This window comes from Saccostrea cucullata, unplaced genomic scaffold (genome assembly GCF_032062105.1).
Source record: "Saccostrea cucullata isolate Sc308-1 unplaced genomic scaffold, CSIRO_AGI_Scuc_v1 ctg6050, whole genome shotgun sequence".
Taxonomy (NCBI): domain Eukaryota; kingdom Metazoa; phylum Mollusca; class Bivalvia; order Ostreida; family Ostreidae; genus Saccostrea; species Saccostrea cuccullata.
In genome coordinates, this window is record NW_026938673.1 from 1 (window position 1) to 19,233 (window position 19,233).

The following is a 19,233-nucleotide window of genomic DNA, read 5'->3' on the forward strand; positions in this document are numbered from 1 at the left end:
GTCCTGCTCTTTTCCATAGTTCTTCATTTGAGATTCTTTCAGGCCATCGGATGTTGAATATGCGCCAGAGACAGGTATTATAAAATGTCTAAATCTTCTGCAGGGTAGCTTTAGTCATCCTCCACGTCTCTGCACTATACAATAGGACTAGCAATAGGACTGGGCTCATCACCAACTGTGACTGGTGTTTGGACAGTGGTGTTTATCTTCATCAATTCTGTTTTCTTCAAGTTTATTTTGAGGCCTGTTCCTGCCGATGTTGTTGCAAGGCGAGTTGTTTTATCCTGCATCTTGCTTTGGTTGTGTGAAAGGAGAGCCAGGTCATCTGCAAAATCAAGATCGTCGAGTTGCGTCAGGAGTGTCCACAGAATACCATTGTTCCTGCCTGATGTTGTACTCCTCATGATCCAAGCAATGACCAAAAGAAAAAAAAATGTGACAGCAAACATCCCTGTCGAACTTCTGTCTTCAACTCGAAATTATCAGACATCTGGTCAGCTTGGGCAACCCTGCATATTATGCCTTGGGAGGTGTTTCGAATCAGGGAGACTAGCTTATCTGGTACTCCATAGTGCCTCAGTATCTTCCACAATGGCTCTCGGTCCACGCTGTCGAATGCTTTCTCATGCTCGATGAAGTTGACATAGAGGTGGGACTTCCACTCCAGTGACTGCATAATGATGCGCAGTGTGGCTATCTGGTCAGCACATTATCTGTTGGCTCTAAGCCCAACCTGTTGGTCACGGAGCTTTAGGTCCACTGCTTCTTTCATTCTCTCGAGAAGTATTGTGTTGAGGACCTTGCCAGGCACTGACAGGCAATGATCCCCCTGTAATTACTGCAATATATACCTTAGATCTCCTTTCTTTGGCAGCTTAATAAGGATACCTTCTTTCCATGGCCACTCTTCCATGATGTTCTCTTCTTCCAAGATCTTGTTGAAGAGGTTGTATAAGATGTTAATGGTTGTCTCTTTCTCAGCTTTGATGGCTTTTGCTGGTATCTCATCAGGCCCTGTCGCTTTTCCATTTTTAAGTTAAATAATTGCTCTCCTGATCTCTGTCTTTTTTGTTGAACTTCTTGAGGCGCAGCCTTAATGCCGTCATCAGCAGATGGTGGTCTGATAAAATGTCTGCTCCTCTCATAACCCTGACATCTTTCCATCCTCTTCTAAATTTCTTGTTAATACAGATATGGTCGAATTGGTTCTCTGTAACATTGTCAAAGGATCTCCATGTGGCCTTGTGAATTCTTTTATGACTGAAGATGCTCCCTCCTATTACCATCTGGTTGAGTGAGCATAGGTCTGCAAATCACTCACCGTTCTCATTCATGTAGCCCAGTCCTTGTGTACCCATGACTTCATTGTAGCCTGTGTTGTCATCTCTAATTTTGGCATTGAAGTCGTCCATGAGCACTGTCATGACTTTCTTGCCTGTTTTATCCAAGACTGCCTGTAGTTGTTGGTAAAAGGCATCTTTCTTTTCCTCATCAGCATCATTTGTGGGGACATATAATTGTATGATATTTAACTTGATCTTACTTTCCCTGGTGTTAAACTTGGCTGTTACGATGCGGTAATTGACAGATTCCCATCCGACGAGAGCACGTTGTGCCTCTAGGGATAGCATCAGACCTACACCTTCAGTGTGGTGGGCTCCCTCCTTGGTGTGTCCTGAGTACAACTGTTACAGCGTTTCCCCGGTGGTAAGCCTCAGCTTTCCCGTCTGTAGCCACCTTATCTCACTGAGTCCTAGGAGACAGATGTTGTGGTGCTTCATCTCCTTTGCCACCTGTGCTGTTCTTCCTACTTCATTCATTGCTCTGATGTCCCAAGTAGCAAATCTGATGGTTTTCCTGGTGACAGAAAGGAAGTCAGCTCTGCAAGTTTTCTTTCGGCTTTCTTTGCACAGCATCAGAGTTCCCCTTGAAGTAGGCCCAATCTGGCCCAGGTTATGTTGGTTTTGGTTTGTCGTTGATGCTTCTGTAACTTGCTGTTTTTATAGGCAGGGTTGTTGGCCCTACGCAAACCTCTAGTAACTTCGAGGAAAGGTGGTTTGATTTTGTTTCATTCCTAGACTGCTTTCCTTCCCTGGATATAGAGCACAGCTTGCCCATTAGGTTTCATGTCGGTGTTTCCTTCACCTAGCCTTTCCCGTGGTTTGGTATGGCCGCAAGGCAGCGGTAGTTTGGAAACAGAGTTTTCCTTCTCTTAATTAGATGAGCTATCCTCCTAGACTGATGAGCCCCATCTACCCAAAGCACTGGTTTTCAGGCGCCAGGTAACTCACCTTTACCCCATCTCCTATCAGTAGTAGCAGTTCTGCCGGACTTGATGAAAGCCACACGAGCGGGTGAGGAGCTGGACTTTGGTTGTCAGAAGCTATTTGAGGTGCACGCCATAAGGAGCTTTATATAGACAATGGGAGCTTATCCCCATTGACAACCTTTGGAACCACTGTCCAGATAAGCTATCGTATTTTTTGCAATAGCAGCATCTCAACAAAAAGAGAATGATAATTTATCTTGTATATCGCGTTATTTCGTCATGTCAAGATAGCTATTGCAACAAAACGTGGTAGCTTATCCTGACTGCACAATATATAAGTCGGTGTGTGTCGACAAAGCAGTAAGTTGTCATGACTTGACAAGATAGTTATCTTGATTTTACATGATATGCTATATGTAGGCAACATATATTTTGTGGATGGCAGAAATATGCCTCCATACCTATAGGATTGGTTGGGACCACTTTTGGTTTAAACTTAACAAAAATAAACTGATTTTTGCTTTTTTCCTAGCCACAGTACCAAGTAATGGCTTGAACATGATGCAAAACATCAGAAATGGAAAACTAGCTGAAGCTTACATGTACTATCATTCCAATAACAGCGTGTCACTTTGCTTGATCGACCGTGGTAAAAATTTCACAAATTGATTACCATATCATTCATCGATTGGATGTTTGGTTTGAATGAACTCAATAATACTTTGCATATAAAAAACAGAATCCAACAATACCCAGGTAACACTGACTAATCGTATTGAATGATTGTTTTCCAGCGCGGCATTTGTAGTCACCGGTAACATGTGGTCAGTCAAAGCCCGTTTACTGTTCATCTAAAAGCACGTGTCACATTTGTTGTGATTTGACCGAATGCAGTTAATTTTGATACGTATGAGAATATTAAAAGCATGAAATAAGTATGGCTAAACTTTAAAATTATTATAAATAAATAAATATTATATTGCAGCGATCAATTCCATCATTATAAGGATAAAGACTTGCTTTGTCTCTCCACATGTGATTATTGTTTACTGCATTCTCGTTAACAATCATTCAACACGATTGGTCAGTATTGTAAATGGTATTGCGGGGTTCTCTATTTCATATGCAAAGTAGTATTGCTTTCATTGAAATCAAACATCCAATCGATGAGTAATATGGTAATCATCATGTGAAACTTTACCACGCTTGATCAAGCAAAGTGACACGCTGTTATTGGAATGATAGTATCATGATTATTTAACGACTGTACATAGAGAATAATACATACCCTTTTCCATATCACATCATGTATCAGCCCGAGACACCAATATCAGCCAGAGGGCCGAAGGCCCGAGGGCTGATATTGGTTGAGGGCTGATACAGGATGTGATGTGGAAAAGGGTATGTTTTATTATATTTATTACATACTTATAGTAATAAAATACAGAACACATTAAAGCTGAACACTTCTCATAAATAGGCACTGTCAGACAGGTATATAAACCCTTCGCTTTCGTTACACCCGATTGCACACTCGAAACTCGTGGCCGACATGTAGTACTCCTATCGTGGTCTTAGATTTTTTGCGTTTATTTCTTGTTTTCATGTGCATTTTCTGTTTGTAAATAATGTATTAACCTGTATTTTCCATGATTCTTTTGTCCTGTTTTGGAAAAAATACGTAAAATTTGATAATTTCATCGATATTGAGTAGCACGCTTTGTTAGATGTACGTCTGCACTCGTCGGATCTCCATAGTAAAATACATTGAACTGACTAGCGATCTGTAGCCCTTTTTACAAAAAATCTTACGACTCAGATTATTTTTTTCCAATTTTTCCATATGTTCCTAAATTGTAGTAGGTAACAAAAAATCTTATATTTCTATTACATTACAGTAAACTGTGAATTATTCGTCTGAAATAATAATTTTCTTTTTTAACCAAAGAATTATTTGAGCTGTCAAATTTTAATCTTAGTCGTAAGAATTTTTGTGAAAAAGGCTACTGCTCCTTATATACGAGTTGTAGGGAGAGCGTTGAAGAACGAGAAATATGGCGGACTATGCCTATTTACGAGTAGAAAATAAGTAAATAATCATGCATGTACTTCTTACAGAAATATACATGGTCTATTGTCTCATACGATTTGGGTTTGTTTCTACTTCTATTTCAATGCACTTGATCCGTAATTTAAAATAATCTATTACATGTATTTGTAAATTAAGATTAACCTTATTTTCAAACATTTAAAATTAAGAGAATATGAACCCACCAAAAATTGTGTACGATCACAAGTACTGTTTTTGTGGTTTAATTTACTAAGGGTGTGATATTGACGTCACAATAGCCGTATCAGCCCTGCAGGGCTGATGTGGATTTGCGGGGCTGATATAGGTTATCAGCCCCGCAAATCCATATCAGCCCTGCACTGCTGATACGGCTATTGTGACGTAAGCCATATCGCATATGCAAAAAACCTGTATTTATTACTAAGTGTGTAATAAATTGTAGTAAATATCAATCAAGTTTTTTTTTTGTTTACGTTATGTTCTAGCTTCACATGGGACCATTTATTCAAGGTTATAGTTTCTAAATGTAAGAGTCGATTCTTTGGTTACAAGTACAAACAATTAACATAGCTCTAGAGCAGTGTATTGAGGTACGTGTACACAATAGCATGATTCTGTAGGCAGAATTATGAATAATTCCAGTATTATAAATGCATAGGCGTCGGAACCGGGGGGGGGGGGGCTAGCCCCCCCCCCCCCCACTTTTTTCCAAATACATACGTAGTATAGACATTGAACATATCTTCGTAAGTTTAGCCCCCCCCCCCCCCCCCCCCCCCCCCCCCCCCCCACTTTCCACAGATACGTCTTAGTATAGGTAAAAATTGGTAAAGGTGTTGGTGTTTGGAAGAAAATTTTTGGTACTGGAGTTCGAACCTTGTCCCCCCCCCCCACCCCCCCACCCCCACGAAATAGGATTTTCGTGTTTTGGAAATAGGCATTTCCCTTTTTTTTTTTTTTTTGCTTGTCAGGTTTTTTTGGAGGTACAAAAAAATTTTTCTTACACTTAGCCCCCCCCCCCCAGTTTCAATTTGCTTCCGACGCCCATGAAATGCATTGTTCTACAAATTATTCAAAACAAACACATGTACGTACACATCCTCATATACATGTAAAGATGAAATGTTAAAATTAATGAAATAACTTATATATTTCAAGAATTAATCATAAAAGTAATTTTTTTTTTAAATTGTTTTCGTTTGTTTTTAGTAGAGAACAAATAATTTGTTTTAAAAGTTTGCTTTGAATTATATATATCTATATATAATTATGTAAGCTAAGAAAACACTGTTCTACTTAGCTAGAAAATAAACTTCATACATGTACACTGTAGATTTTCACAATTGTACATCGGGATCGGAATCCATGGAATCCTTCAAAGAATCTTTGAACAGCCATTGGGCCAACTTCCAGATCTACGGTGAGCAGACATGGTTTATGTAATAAGAATCATTTAAATCACAGTATTCCTTAGCTGCAGATCTCGGTCTACTTTTGGTCAAAGACTAACGATAATGTATAAAACCATAACGCGACATATCAAAGATCTGCAGCTAAGTATTCCAAAGTTAAATTCATTACATACAGAAGTATCGATTTTCCTTGCTAAAATTGTTTTCAGTAGTATATCCAGATATATTCAGTGTATTAGTATTGTATCCTAGTCATATATACATGTAGTTCTGTATTTTCGCGGATATACAACTTACATATGTAGTTATTTCAAGCTAGGCCTATATAAAAAGAGATTGCGCTGTACCTGTTTAATTTAAACGTTTCGGAAAACTTACTACTACTTAAAGGATGATGAAGGAATGTGTAGTCTTTTTCACTACAATGAAGAAGTCTTATTAATCTTCCTTGGCTCCCAGTATGAAGAATAATGATCGAGGTCAAAAATACTCAGTGAGTTGAGGCCTATGGGCCTTGTGTGTTGCTTTTTTTAACTTTAATAAGAATTTCTTAAATTTATGCATTTTCAGGTTGATTTAATATTCATCCAAGGCCATGGGTCAATCCAGAGAGTATTTCAAACCAAAGCTTTGCCTGGATCTTATTAAAATAAAATGCCCATTTCCAGTTCTACGCAGATGCATCTCGAAATACATTTTGGATTTTTCCATAAAACAATATCATGTGGTATCTTCAGATTTTGACGATGATATACTGGAATGCCCAAGGATATTTCATCTATGGAAGACAGATATTTTTCTTTGCTTAACTTGTCCATCATCTACAACTACCTGTAGTACAGGTGTACTGAGTGAGGTCTTCATATGTGCATTTGCTCTAAATGTTCAAGAATATACTCTCTGGTTGAAACAACTTTTACTTCTTCATGTTCTGGGAGATTATTTCTCAGCTGTTTACAAAGAACAGAAAAAGACAATCCTTAAATCCTTTGCCATTCATCATACCACCAGAACACCTGATCATGTTACATGTTTCATAGAAGACTTAAATAAATTAAAGACCACTGTGAAATGGAATGAAAGAGATGGTGGTGAAAGTGACAAGTATACAAAGGAGAAAATATGTGTGTGCAAGTCAGATGGGGCTAAATTAAGGAAATATCTTCCCCAAAGTACATTTTCTGAAGGTAAAAAGATTAAATATGTACTCAATTTTTAGGACACAGAAAATTAACAAGTTTTCAATATAAAAAATACTTTCAGCTAAGTATGAAACATATCACTTATTCATGTTATTAGACACTGGGAATGAAAATTACTTATTGAATTTTGTAAGCATTAATTCATTAGGAATCATTCCAAACATGCTGCATGTAAGTGAAGTGTTTAAGTTTTACTTACATGTACATGTTCTTCTGAGATCTATAAGAATTAACTGTGTTCGACATCATGGTCAAGAAAGAGCTTAAATTTATAGATTAGAATTTTCATATTATTGTCAAAGTTGTGTAATTTTCAATATTTTTACAATTGGCAATACAGATATAGTTTTTGACCAAATGACCTCATTTATAGATGAATCAAATCTACTTATACCAATGTATACAATTAGGTATACTTACTAATAGTACTATAATGTTGGTTATTGATTCTGTTGCATTCAATGCAAGTGTTGTACCCACTACCAAACCATGATGCATGTTCATGTGTACCCAAAAGTCATTGATGATCAGATTATAATCACTGATAATATTAAGATAAAGTATCATTTTATTAAATTTTATACACTGTGTATCTTTGATTTTTCAATTGAAAAATTCTTACTGACTGATTTTGGATCCTTAAAATCAATGGAACAAATTATAACACATTATAAACATTTGCAATTTATTGAGACAAAAATTATTACTGGTAGGTTTAATGTGAATTATGAAAGTAGTTAACAGATACGGACTTCATACTTTGTTGATCAGTGCAGTAATAATAAAATCATTTAAATCAATTCATGATCACACATTGACATTATTGATAAGTTCATGTAACAAGGCTTTTAGCATAAAGTCTTAAATTTCATTTTATTTTATAGGCAAAAGAAATGTGTTTGGTTGTTGGAAAATAGGAATAACATTCTTATTGTTGGTTCTTCTTTTTCAGGTAAGTGGTTTAAAAAAATTCACGGTTTATTAGTGCCATTGTGTTTTTTTCAGTCTCTTTTTCCTTTATTTGCTTTTCTTCCAGCTAACTAGTCATATATCTTGCTCATGTTCAAGCCTTGTCAGTTAATTAATCTTGGAGAGATTACTCTTACCTTGAAATCAATGCAATTGAAGCATTCACTAGATATGTTTCTAATTTCGTCAATGCCCACCCACTCTGCCTTATGACGAATATGCAATGGCATGCAGAGCCAAATTTAAACAGTTTTTAGCTCACCAGACCCAACAATTAAATTAAATTCAATTTATTTTATGATCATTTTTTGTTTGGTGTCCGTCTGTCAATCTAGCTATTAGTCCATGTGTAAACTTATTTTTTACATGCATATTTTTATCTTATCAAGAATCACAGCAACTGGACCAACTTGCTTGATTTGAATTATTCTTTTTACTTCTAGATGAATGTAAGGCTGCCCCCCCCCCCTCCAAAAAAAAATATAATCAAATTTTCCACAAATTATTCTGGCTAAAAGGAATTTAAGTTTGATCAAACATGTCAAATACAGGGCATTGGCTTTAAAAACAAATAAAAGATGATTACAAATTAATGAATAAGAATCATAAGCAAAAAAAAAATCTTCATTTTAAAAATAACTAGGATGAAATGAAGAAGTTTAAAATGGATGCACCTTCAGGTAGACTCAAGTATGTTTAAATCTTTATCCCCCGTGGTATAGGGAGGGGTCACAATTGCCATCAAATTTTAACATAGGAATTACATACAAAAATCTTTTAAAATCTTCTCAAGAACTACAAAGCTACATTTGCAATAGGTTGTATTAATAGGCTATTCTATTTTAATGTCTAATCATCAAAGGGGAAAATTAAGTGGGATACCTGGTGGGGAAAAAGTATGAGATGGCAAGTGATTGTTGTTTTTAGCATCATAGGGGAACACAAAGTGCAAAATTTGTTCCCAAGAACATCTGGAAAGATTACAACTCATTTCATGTAGAGAAGATGATCATTTTCTGGGTTGTATTATTCTTGGGTGACAGCAGAGTTGTCTCAGAAAATCCTGTTTTTCATTCAGAATTTAAATAAGTATACAAGTTTAATGCTGTGTGTCCATGACTCCCCCTCAGAGTTTGATATTTATGTCACAAAATCCAGAGTTCCAGGTCAAGGTTGCATTGTTTACTTAAAAAAAAAAACTATAAGAATCTCATGATACCCTCTGTCCTTGCATCGTACTTATGTCACATTAATGTAACTAAATCATGCCCAAGCATTTCCCATTGTTCATTTACATATATATTAGACACTTAGACTCTTTTATCTGTAACAAGGATTTATTATATCATAATAACCGTTAATAATACACGTAGTCTAGATGTATTATTAATTACTCTTTAGAGAAGTAATTGGACGGCAGTGTAATTTCTTCATAATTATATTTTGTGCCTTGATATGCCTGAACTCATCTGATGTTTGTCATAATTGTTGAGCATAATTGATTTAGATCAAAATACCTTATTCTTGCGTTTTGTATAATTACCTGTTGCATAGTCACTGTTAAAACTTTTTAGCTCACCTGAGCTGAAAGCTGAAGTATTAAAGATTTTTTGATCACCCATTTTGTGTCTGTCCATCCGTCTACAAACTTTTCTTATTTTCACCTTTAGCTCAAGAGCCACTGTGCCAATTTTAACCAAACATAGTACAAACCATGCTTGGATGATACTAGGGAGTTTAGATTCTTAAAATGGAGGGCCAAGTCCTGTTACAAGGGGAGATAATCAAGAAAAGACAAAAATAGGGTGAACCACTGGGACAGAATAGTGAAACTCAAATGGAAGTGAATTGCAATAGTGTAGATTCTAAATTGTTAAAATCATGACTCCCAGGTTAGGGCAGAGCCACAATATGGAATTCAATTTTTACATTGAAATATGTAGGGAAAATCTTTAAAAATCTTCTCAAGAACAACTGGCCAGAAAAGCTGAAACTGATGTAGAAGCATCCTCATCCAGGGGTTACAGTGTAGATTCTAAATTGTTAAAATAATTAACAGGGGGGATGGTGGAGCCGCAATAGGTATCACAAAGGCAAAATCTGTTAAAGAACGCATTACCAAAGTTAGTCAGATTCTCAATGTGGTCAATGGGCCTCTTGTTGCTATAAGTTTTGCAAACATGAACAAACTTTTCAGAAAATATTGTTACATATATTTTTCTATATCATGTTTTAGTACAATAATGATTATTTGCTATTGTAAATGTATAACTTTTTAGGTCAACTGAATCTCAAGTGACTTTTTCCATCCATTGGTGTTGTGCATTATTTGACATTCATATACCCTTACCATGGATAAACTTTTGAACATTTTCAGCCTTTTCTCTGACCCAAATTTAACAAATTTTGGTAGAGAGCATCCTTATGCAGAGGGATACAAAAATTATGAATTTTGTTACCCATGTGCCTCTGGGGTCTGAAGGTCAGCAAAAGCAATTGAATTATAATTAATGTAATTTTTAAAATGTCAAATTATTTGGTGAAATTCATGGCACCAGGGTAAGGTATTCAGGAGTTAAGTTGGGGCTCTTTTGATTAAATAGTGATATTGCCTTAGTTCTTCAAAGAGCATCTCTTTTCCCCCAATGTATTAAACAAAGAGTCTGCTTATGACAAGCAAAGTCCCTGGGCCATAGCTTGACGTGCATGTACTACAAGCTTTTGTGTTTTACCATTGTTTTTGACTTTGTTGTCCTTGAACTTGGTCTTTGATACTTTGACTTACTTTTTGAAATAGCTGAAAGTGCTGATATACATGTGCATATTAATTATTATTTATGTATGATTTAGTTTTGACATTTAGGAGGTACATGTAAGTCTGTGCTACATGTACATGTATTTAGGATGTGGATTTTTTTGTCTGAAACATTTTTGAAAATTTCAGTATTAAAATCCACTTGACCCTGACCTTTGAGCTACATGTACTTTAATTTGCAAGATATACTGCAGAGGGGTTAAATTTAACTTGTAATGTTTTGAATTTAGAGGGCTGGGCCAGGAATTTGATATTTATCCATGTTTATGAGCTCTGAAAATAATTATAATGTACTATGACACTGTATGAAATACATTTACCACAAAAAACTGAATTTTACTACAGCTATGAAAATAGTAAAAAATGATTAATAATAATTTAAATTTCATCAATATCCATGAATGATTTTAGATTGGAGGGATGTACCATAAGGGATTCATTGTTCTATTTATTGTCAGATTCTAGTGCAGTCTTATTATTTGTGGATTTTGTTTTTTGCGTGAATTATTATACTAGTAGTATGTAGCAGATAACTAATCACTCTTAATTTAGTTACATCTTTAAGAAGCTAAAAGGAGGCAGCACATGCGTTCCTTGCAATACTCTAGTTATTATATAATATTAATTTTAAATTTTAATATACTTCCACTGTTTTAATGGTGAGGTAGACTTGTAAAAAATAGATAAATAATTTTAAAAGACGAAACAAAAGTTATAACTCCATCTATCAGGTTTTTAAGATACTCTATGTATTCTCTAAATTGTTATGTTATACTCAGGTGACAGTCAAGGCCATTGGGCATCTTATTAAAGGACAAAATGTTAAGAGTAAGAAATCAAAGTACTCAGAAGTACAGAGAGCCTGGCTCATTTACAGAGTAGAATTAATTTCGTACATGAATCATACGTTTATATTCTGATGAAAAAAATAGTTTAAAACTATCAATATAAATGATAAGACACTGACAGTGAGTTTTTCAATCCTAATACCATGGCCCGATTTTGTAAGAATCAGAATTAATCTGGTACCGCAGCTGAATGTAAACAAACAGTCTAGACTGGTTCCCTCTCCTGTTTTACCTGGTATGTGTAGAGAACTACGATAACACTGATTATCAAAAATCCTTACGCTATTGAACTATGTTCTTATACTTAGGACTGAAGTTTTCAAAGTTATTACAATTAATGTTCATTTATATAGATTGTTGTTTTATTTAGGGATTGTATTATCTCAAAAGCGGTTGAGAGTAAGAACTATATTTTTGCACGTAACTTTAAAATTGCGACTATGGGGTTGACTTCCTGCCTTGAACAGGATGACATAGCCGGCAATTGCTCTTTGAGCAATAAGCCCGGTTAAAAAATGAGATCACAGAGATTTAAAAGAAAAATTATAAGCTTTAGAGTAGGCGAACTGTTTTATGTACGAAACGAGAACAATGTGTAACGCCAAGTGCATTTCACTCGATGCAAGATTACAAGGCTTTTAAATTCCAGAGATTATTAGCTTAATTCCGAAATAGATTGCGCCGATATGAGACAACAGACATGACTTTTATATTAGCAATTCTACTAAAGTTTTGTGGGGCACCTCCATTTATCCCTGACCTATACCTCAAGTATTGCCTAATGCTTCAGAATGCACGAAGAACATTCAATGTCATTAAATATCACACGTAAACATTACCACATGTGTACATGTATGTATCGTTACCAAAGCTCTGAGGGCTTACTTCTGGATGTCAGTTGCAATAAATCACTGATAATGCACTATGGAGAGTTTTCAAAAGCTGCAAACTCAGATTTTATCATGCAAATAAATCACTTGAAAGAAAGCAACCCATCATTTGAAACTATTTGAAAAAAAAGGGGAGGGGGGGTTCAGCTCGATAATTAACTAAAATTCTTTGGCTTAATCAAGTTTTTTTAATACCCGGTATATATACATGTATTTACAAGAAATTATTACTTAAAAGTGGTATTAATTTGTCATAACATTTTCCTGTTGTCGTTTCACTCTCCTGTAATGTCATCTTAGGAAATAAAAAAAAAATTATAAAGTTTCGTTTTCCCTACTACCTACTTACACTGAAAACAGATTAAACTCGGTTAAACTAAATTCGGATATTTTTTTTAAGTTGGTAAAACATTCTAATACTAAACTAAAATATTTGAGATATTTTTTTTTTAATTATTATACTCGTACATTTATATAAATGAAGTTCAGTTCTTTTCATTTCAGTAAAATATATTCAATTACACTGTATGAATTTTCATAGCTCTGCCATTTTTTTTAAAATTACACATACTTTCTGAGAAAAATTCCTTAACTACTAAAAAATTTATTTTAGTTGCTGTAAATTAATCTGATTAAAACCAGATCTGTCCTACGCTCTGAAATTCTGATACAGTGCAGATTCTGTAAAGCGAATTTCGGAAAAAATATTATTTTAATCAGATTGGTCTGAAACAGATCCCTGCATCTTTGTTAATTTTCCTTGCACACGGTATCGCTTTTGAAAAATGAAAATTAAGGGTGCATCAACAAAAAGGAAATTCATGTATCAATGACAAAATTAATATTGATTATGAATATATTTTGCAAAATGAGGATTGGAGGCAGACTCCTGCACTCCCACTCCCAGTGCATACTTTCTGTACATGTAGCACATCATTCTGAAATATTAACAAAAAACATGTGTTTTACAATACTGAAGCAATTAATTTTATGCAGGCTGAAACATTAAAAGGTAGACAATTCTTTTTAAACCTGCGTCATTTTGAATGCGAAAGCGTATTACAGAGTTGTCTTTCTTACCCCATTATGTTACCATCTATTACCGGGGTAGTCCTCTTTAGGTCTATGTTTTTGCCACGGGTTTTAATTATTTTTTTCTACCATTAGAAGAGAAAAACAGTTAAATTAAAGAAATAAGATTATAATTGATACAAATTCAGGTTAAAATTCCTAAACTGGTCATCAAGTCAATTTACGTTTCAAAAAAATGAATAAAATTGTCGGTAGTATCTTTATTTTTATTCTTATACTGGAGTGGGTTTATTCGAACGTAAGTCATTTAATTAATAAGGTATATTACTGTTCCTTAATGTCAAATGCTTAAACAAAGTCATTATTTTTTTTACAGGTTGTTAGTACTCAGCTGATCCTTTCCTGTCCTGAGACAAAGGATACGGTCAAATATGTGTCCTCTTGTCCCCTAAACATGGCAGATGTTGATCAAGCCAGTCGCGCCAAGAATTGTTCATCCTTTCCTCAGAATTGCACATCTTTAGACTTATTTAAATATCACTGCTTACCCAATCATTACCTAGATAAATTCGTTGAAGTGTGTGGTGTAGCTGTCGACATTATATACGGTAAATTCTTGGATTAATTTTTCTGAAAAAATGTAATTTTTTAGCTTTCCTGAGCAGAAAGCTCAATCTGTTTTGATCACATTTTGTCTGGTTTTTTTTTTTTCATTTTCGACATCTTCCCAAGAACCACTGGGTAGTTTTAAACAATCTGAAGTTGGCCACAAAACATATATGAGAAAAAAAATTCAAGTTTGTTCTAGTAAAGAGCTACAACCTCTGTCAATGCAAAATAATAAAGGTGAAAAAATAATTAAACTAAAGGAATAAATAAACATATAATTATAGGTTAAAATTGATCGATGCACGAAAGCAATTTCTAAGACTTGAGTTTGTTGATTACACTGCACAAGTTTAGGACACCATAGGATTATGTCTAATATCTATATGAATGTTATGTATAATTTTTTCTTATTTTAGGACATTGTGCAGAATACAACGAAGGAGGAGGTGTTATACAGGAAAATTATCAAACTGATTGTACAAAATTTTCAAAACCTTGTCCGATTGAAAGTTACTCATCAGTTGATACATATAAATGTAAGTATGCTTAGTTTGTGATTTTCATAAAGTACATAGAGATCTTTGTTGCCTTAGAATATATACATTTACCGTCACTGTATTAACATATGTTCATTGTAGTAGAAATGTTTTCATGTGCTTAAATCCTGAATGCCAGAATATTTGCAGGCCTCCGATATTTTAATCTGATATTTTTTAGAAGAAGTCTACAATTCCGCAAGGTCTCCTAAATGTTGCAAATACCCCTGTACATATCCATGTTTCGAAACGATAACTGCAGGAAAAATAAATTCTTTTTTTCTTACACTCAACAACCTGGCCATTTTTAGAGTAAAGAAAGTGAAATAAAACTGCAAGTTGACGAAGCGTAATCTTCCGAAACCGTGACAGCTCTCCCTTAATGAAAAGAAACTTAGCTTGCACTTGAAATTTAGGAAGGCTTGATAAATATATAAATACTTGTTTTGATATATGAATCATGTTTCATATACATGTACAACGATATTTATGTTTAAGATAAGGAAATTCGTACTTTATACACACCCCTCCCAATTCTCGTTGATTTTCACAAAGAGATCGATAAAGGTCCGTAATATTCTAATTAATGTCAGTTGTTTCAGATCCGTTACCACTTCTCAGCAATTATAATGGATTCGGAACATCTAATATTGATGAGGTTTTATTTCGACACACACAAAAATATTAAAAAAAATAAGCCCCGATTTTCAATGCCTAATATGTACAAGTATAACTTTGCGAAACAAGAGGGAGACTAAGCCATTCCTACCGGTTCCGATGTCTATGCTTTACCCAAATACTAGTCTATATGTAATTATACTATTTACATTACTGGTTTGACTTCGGAAATATATATTTCAGTTAACTTAAAATAGAAGAAAATGAGAGAATTCTAAGTACTGTAAAACGTACGAGAGAGAAAGAATTTTTGTAGTATGGAAAAATCAAAATTGCTCATTTTTTTCTTAAGAAAAAAAGACGATGCTATAAGTCGACCCACTATATCTACCGAAATTATACTATTAAACAATCGTTTCTCCGTTATTTCTAAAGGGTCCCTTTCCCTATTTTGACATTTACAAGAACCTAAAATATTTAAAACGTCTATATCTCAGGTCATAAGCGACCCCAAAAGTTATCTAACCAGGTTAAATTATTTACTAAACCTAAAATTTGCGAGAATTTTTGGCCAAGCCATACACATTTTTCAAAGTGCATTGTTACAACGCGAAATGTAATAACAATGCAAGAATGTAATAAATCAGGATTATTGTAATTTGCGTTTTTATATTTTGCGTCATAATCAACGCAGAATGTAAAAATGCAAAATGTAATAGCACAGTTCTTAGGATTACTTAATGAAATTACATTTTGTGTTGAAATTAAATCAAAACAAAATGTAGTAACGAAAAATGTTATAACACGATTTTTGGATTATAACTTTTTGCGTTATTACATTTGCGTCGAGATTAAGAAATTAAGAAAAAGGCAAGAACGCAAAATGTAATAACACACTTTTGGGCAGTCAGGTTGGGTATAATTTCAATTGAGAAGTGGGCGAAAAAAAACGCGAAAAAATAAAACGAAAGGCTAAAATAAACATATGGTCATTCTGACAGATCAGATTTTATAATATGTAAAGAACAAAAATCACCTTGGGCTTTTTTGGCCTTGTGACTATCTGAAAAATCAGAACTGCTCATTTTTAGTTGATAATATCTTAAATTTCACTTGGATCCTTGGTGACATCATATCAATTAAAAATGACTTAAATTTTTCTCTTGTCCATGTATTATGACGCCCTGATTTGCGTCATTTCCCTCTAATCTTGAAAATTTCTTTAAAAATGACCAAGATATTAAGCTTTTTTTTTTTTTATATTTTGCATAACCCAGCCCCAAACCTCTGGTCTATAATGTTAAACTATATAATGAAAGAACTGTTTTAGAAGATTCTAATCCATGAAAAAAAAAATTGGATCGCGGGTTGGGCCCAAATTGACACTTATGATTTCATACTGTTACAAATAACATGCATGCAGACCAGCAAACTCTCTCTCTCTCTCTCTCTCTCTCTCTCTCTCTCTCTCTCGTTGCATCATTTGTGCAAGCATCCCCAGGTAGTGCAGTTTTAATTTTTACGCTCCAATGGAAAGATTGATGCGTCAGTAGATTATATTAAAAGATGAAGACGATTTGTAAAATCAGTGAACCCCTATATAAAGCGGCAGACATAGTAACTGTTCGGCGTATTCAGTAGTCACGATGTAGACGGTCGTATGTTATATACCACCACCCTGGACACTTTAAGTATTACTGTATGTTTCTTCTAATGTAATTTCTTAAAAAGCATAAATTGCCCAAAGTTATTTTATATCATAGAACATGAGATGAAATAGGCCTCATTCTTTATAATCTAATTTAAGTGTAGACAATAAGACAATTTTTCTTCCGGAAAAAGGCTTTAAATTTAGTATATTTTTAAAGTAAATGTAAAGCGGACTCATTGTGACTAGGCAGGTTATGGTATACAAAATGGATTAAATCTTTTACCCAATCAAATGTCGTGTTACAACTTTGATTAAATTATTAGTGCATATGTTTTAGTATTAACCGTTACATATTAAGCGCTATTTACGAACAATACCTGCAAGTACTTTTCCTTTCCTGGCACGTGCATTTAATGAAGTACATTTTTGATTTTCGGAAGATGAAATAATCTATATATAAAATGATATACTCCAAACCACTCAGGCTTTAGACTCAATTCACTTTCACAGATTGTAAATTTCCTTGTTTTAAGTAAAATTAGATTAAAATTAATTGGTGTACTTTTAAAAACAATAGCTGTCATATATATGCCTATTATGTTAAAAATATCGTTGCAAAGTCTCTTCAGCAAGTATAATGATTAATTGTAAAGTTTGAGTTACATGTATTTTGATTTTACACGGAAATGAAAAAAAATACATATACATTTAAATCCTCATGTGAACTTATGAATTTATTATGATAAATTGTACAAGGGATGGGGGGATAAGATTGAAATGGGGGTGAAATGACCTGGGGGAAGAGTCAGATTTGTTTGACTGATTGTAAAATCAATTATTTCTCTGTTGAAAATAAAATAAAATGATTAAGTACATGTATTACAGATGCAGACTGTTTCAATATTACCACAAAGGAAATTCCAAGTACAACAGAAAAGAATGGAAGAGATGAGCCTGCTCCCCAAAACAATACAGAATCTCCAAAAAACAATGACCCAAACTCAAACTTCCATTCGTCTATGAGGTACATTTGGATCTTTTTATGATTATGAATGCCGTGAGTGTTCCTGTTATCTTTGCTATCCATTTTTTTTTTTACATTTTTAAACTTATTTAGATATAAATTGCATCAAATTGGACCTGCCTAAAGCTCACAACTGAGAGAGATATTGATAGGTTTTGTAATTAAAGACCACTCTAATACAACTAGAGCCATTGAAGCATACGGTGTTTTTTTATATGGTCTAGGTACACATATAATTATGTATTAGAGGAACGCAAAGCTTATTTCATTGAACTTCTCGAGATCTAGGTGGAATAATTTCATCTTCTCCAAGTTTATGATTTTTGACACATATTTTACATGTAATGTGTATAAATTTATATTTATCATATTTTTAAGTAATGTAGTCCGAATAATGTTATACACGTAATCAAGTCCAATATCAATTGATAAAAACAAAGCAATGCTAAAATAAGGCTTAACATTGCAATACAAGCTGTGTTACTTAACAAACAGTATTGTAACTCGATACATGTACGATGTCCTTGTGAGCAACGAGTAGGTTTTCCGTCCATTCTTTCTGAGATTAGATAAAGATTGTTAAAATGAACGATTTTGACTCCATGATGTGTTAGAAGATATTGAACATTAAAGACATAAATTCGACTTTTGGACCCTAATATGAGGGATCAACCTTTTTTTCATACTGTATCATCTTAAAGCTTTCTGGATTTTGAACACTTTTTGTTCAACAACTATTCAGAGATTCTTTTTCGTTTCCGAGATATTTGCAAAAGCAATATTTAGGAGTCAACCCCTCAACTGCTAAATGGGACATTTAGCAAAAAATATTGCATATTGCTCAGAACATTATTTTGAACATTTTTTGTTTAATATTACTTTTCACAATATTTCCCACTTTCGTGATATAAAGCATTAATAGATTTAGCATTCTGGTCCTCTGTGACCCCTATTTATGAAACATATGACATAAAAATCATAAAAATTACGTGTAGTTGTAGATTCTTGAGTTAAACATTTTTACTTCAGTAATTTAAAACAAAATATTGACTGTTAAAGAGTTATCTATCAAAGTCCTTGGCCCCTCTCGGACTCTAATTTGAGTGTCCAGCCCCATTTTCTAGATTTTACCGTACAGCTCTCAGGATTTTGTACACTTTTTGATCAACAACTTTTCATAGATTCATTTCCGTTTCCGAGAAATTTGCCAAAGAAATATTTAGGGCCCGACTCTTCATCTCCTTAATGGGGATGTTAAGCGAAAAATGAAAGGTTGAATATTGTTCA

The 19,233-nt window shown here is 34.0% G+C and overlaps 2 protein-coding genes across 3 annotated transcripts in view; one reads left to right on the forward strand and one right to left on the reverse strand.

Moving 5' to 3' along the window:
* Positions 1–140: 140 nt before the first annotated feature.
* On the reverse strand, positions 141–1,029 carry LOC134250844 (uncharacterized; the record flags this gene model as incomplete). Its single annotated transcript, XM_062733185.1, has 3 exons — positions 889–1,029; positions 448–697; positions 141–325 (listed from the first exon to the last, which is right to left on the reverse strand). Coding segments are annotated over exons 1-3 (576 nt in total), but the record flags the coding sequence as incomplete, so codon positions are not given.
* Positions 1,030–5,668: 4,639 nt separating this feature from the next.
* LOC134250842 (uncharacterized) overlaps positions 5,669–19,233 on the forward strand; it is a 30,265-nt gene continuing 16,700 nt past the window's right edge. The window contains exons 1-6 of one of the 2 annotated variants that reach the window (XM_062733179.1): positions 5,669–5,760; positions 6,323–6,939; positions 7,839–7,906; positions 13,885–14,116; positions 14,534–14,653; positions 17,808–17,946. In XM_062733179.1, coding sequence (XP_062589163.1) covers positions 6,348–6,939; positions 7,839–7,906; positions 13,885–14,116; positions 14,534–14,653; positions 17,808–17,946 — 1,151 coding nt within the window. In that variant the 5' untranslated portion in view covers positions 5,669–5,760; positions 6,323–6,347. The remainder of the gene's footprint in view (positions 5,761–6,322; positions 6,940–7,838; positions 7,907–13,884; positions 14,117–14,533; positions 14,654–17,807; positions 17,947–19,233) is intronic. The other variant, XM_062733180.1, reaches the window with a different exon arrangement.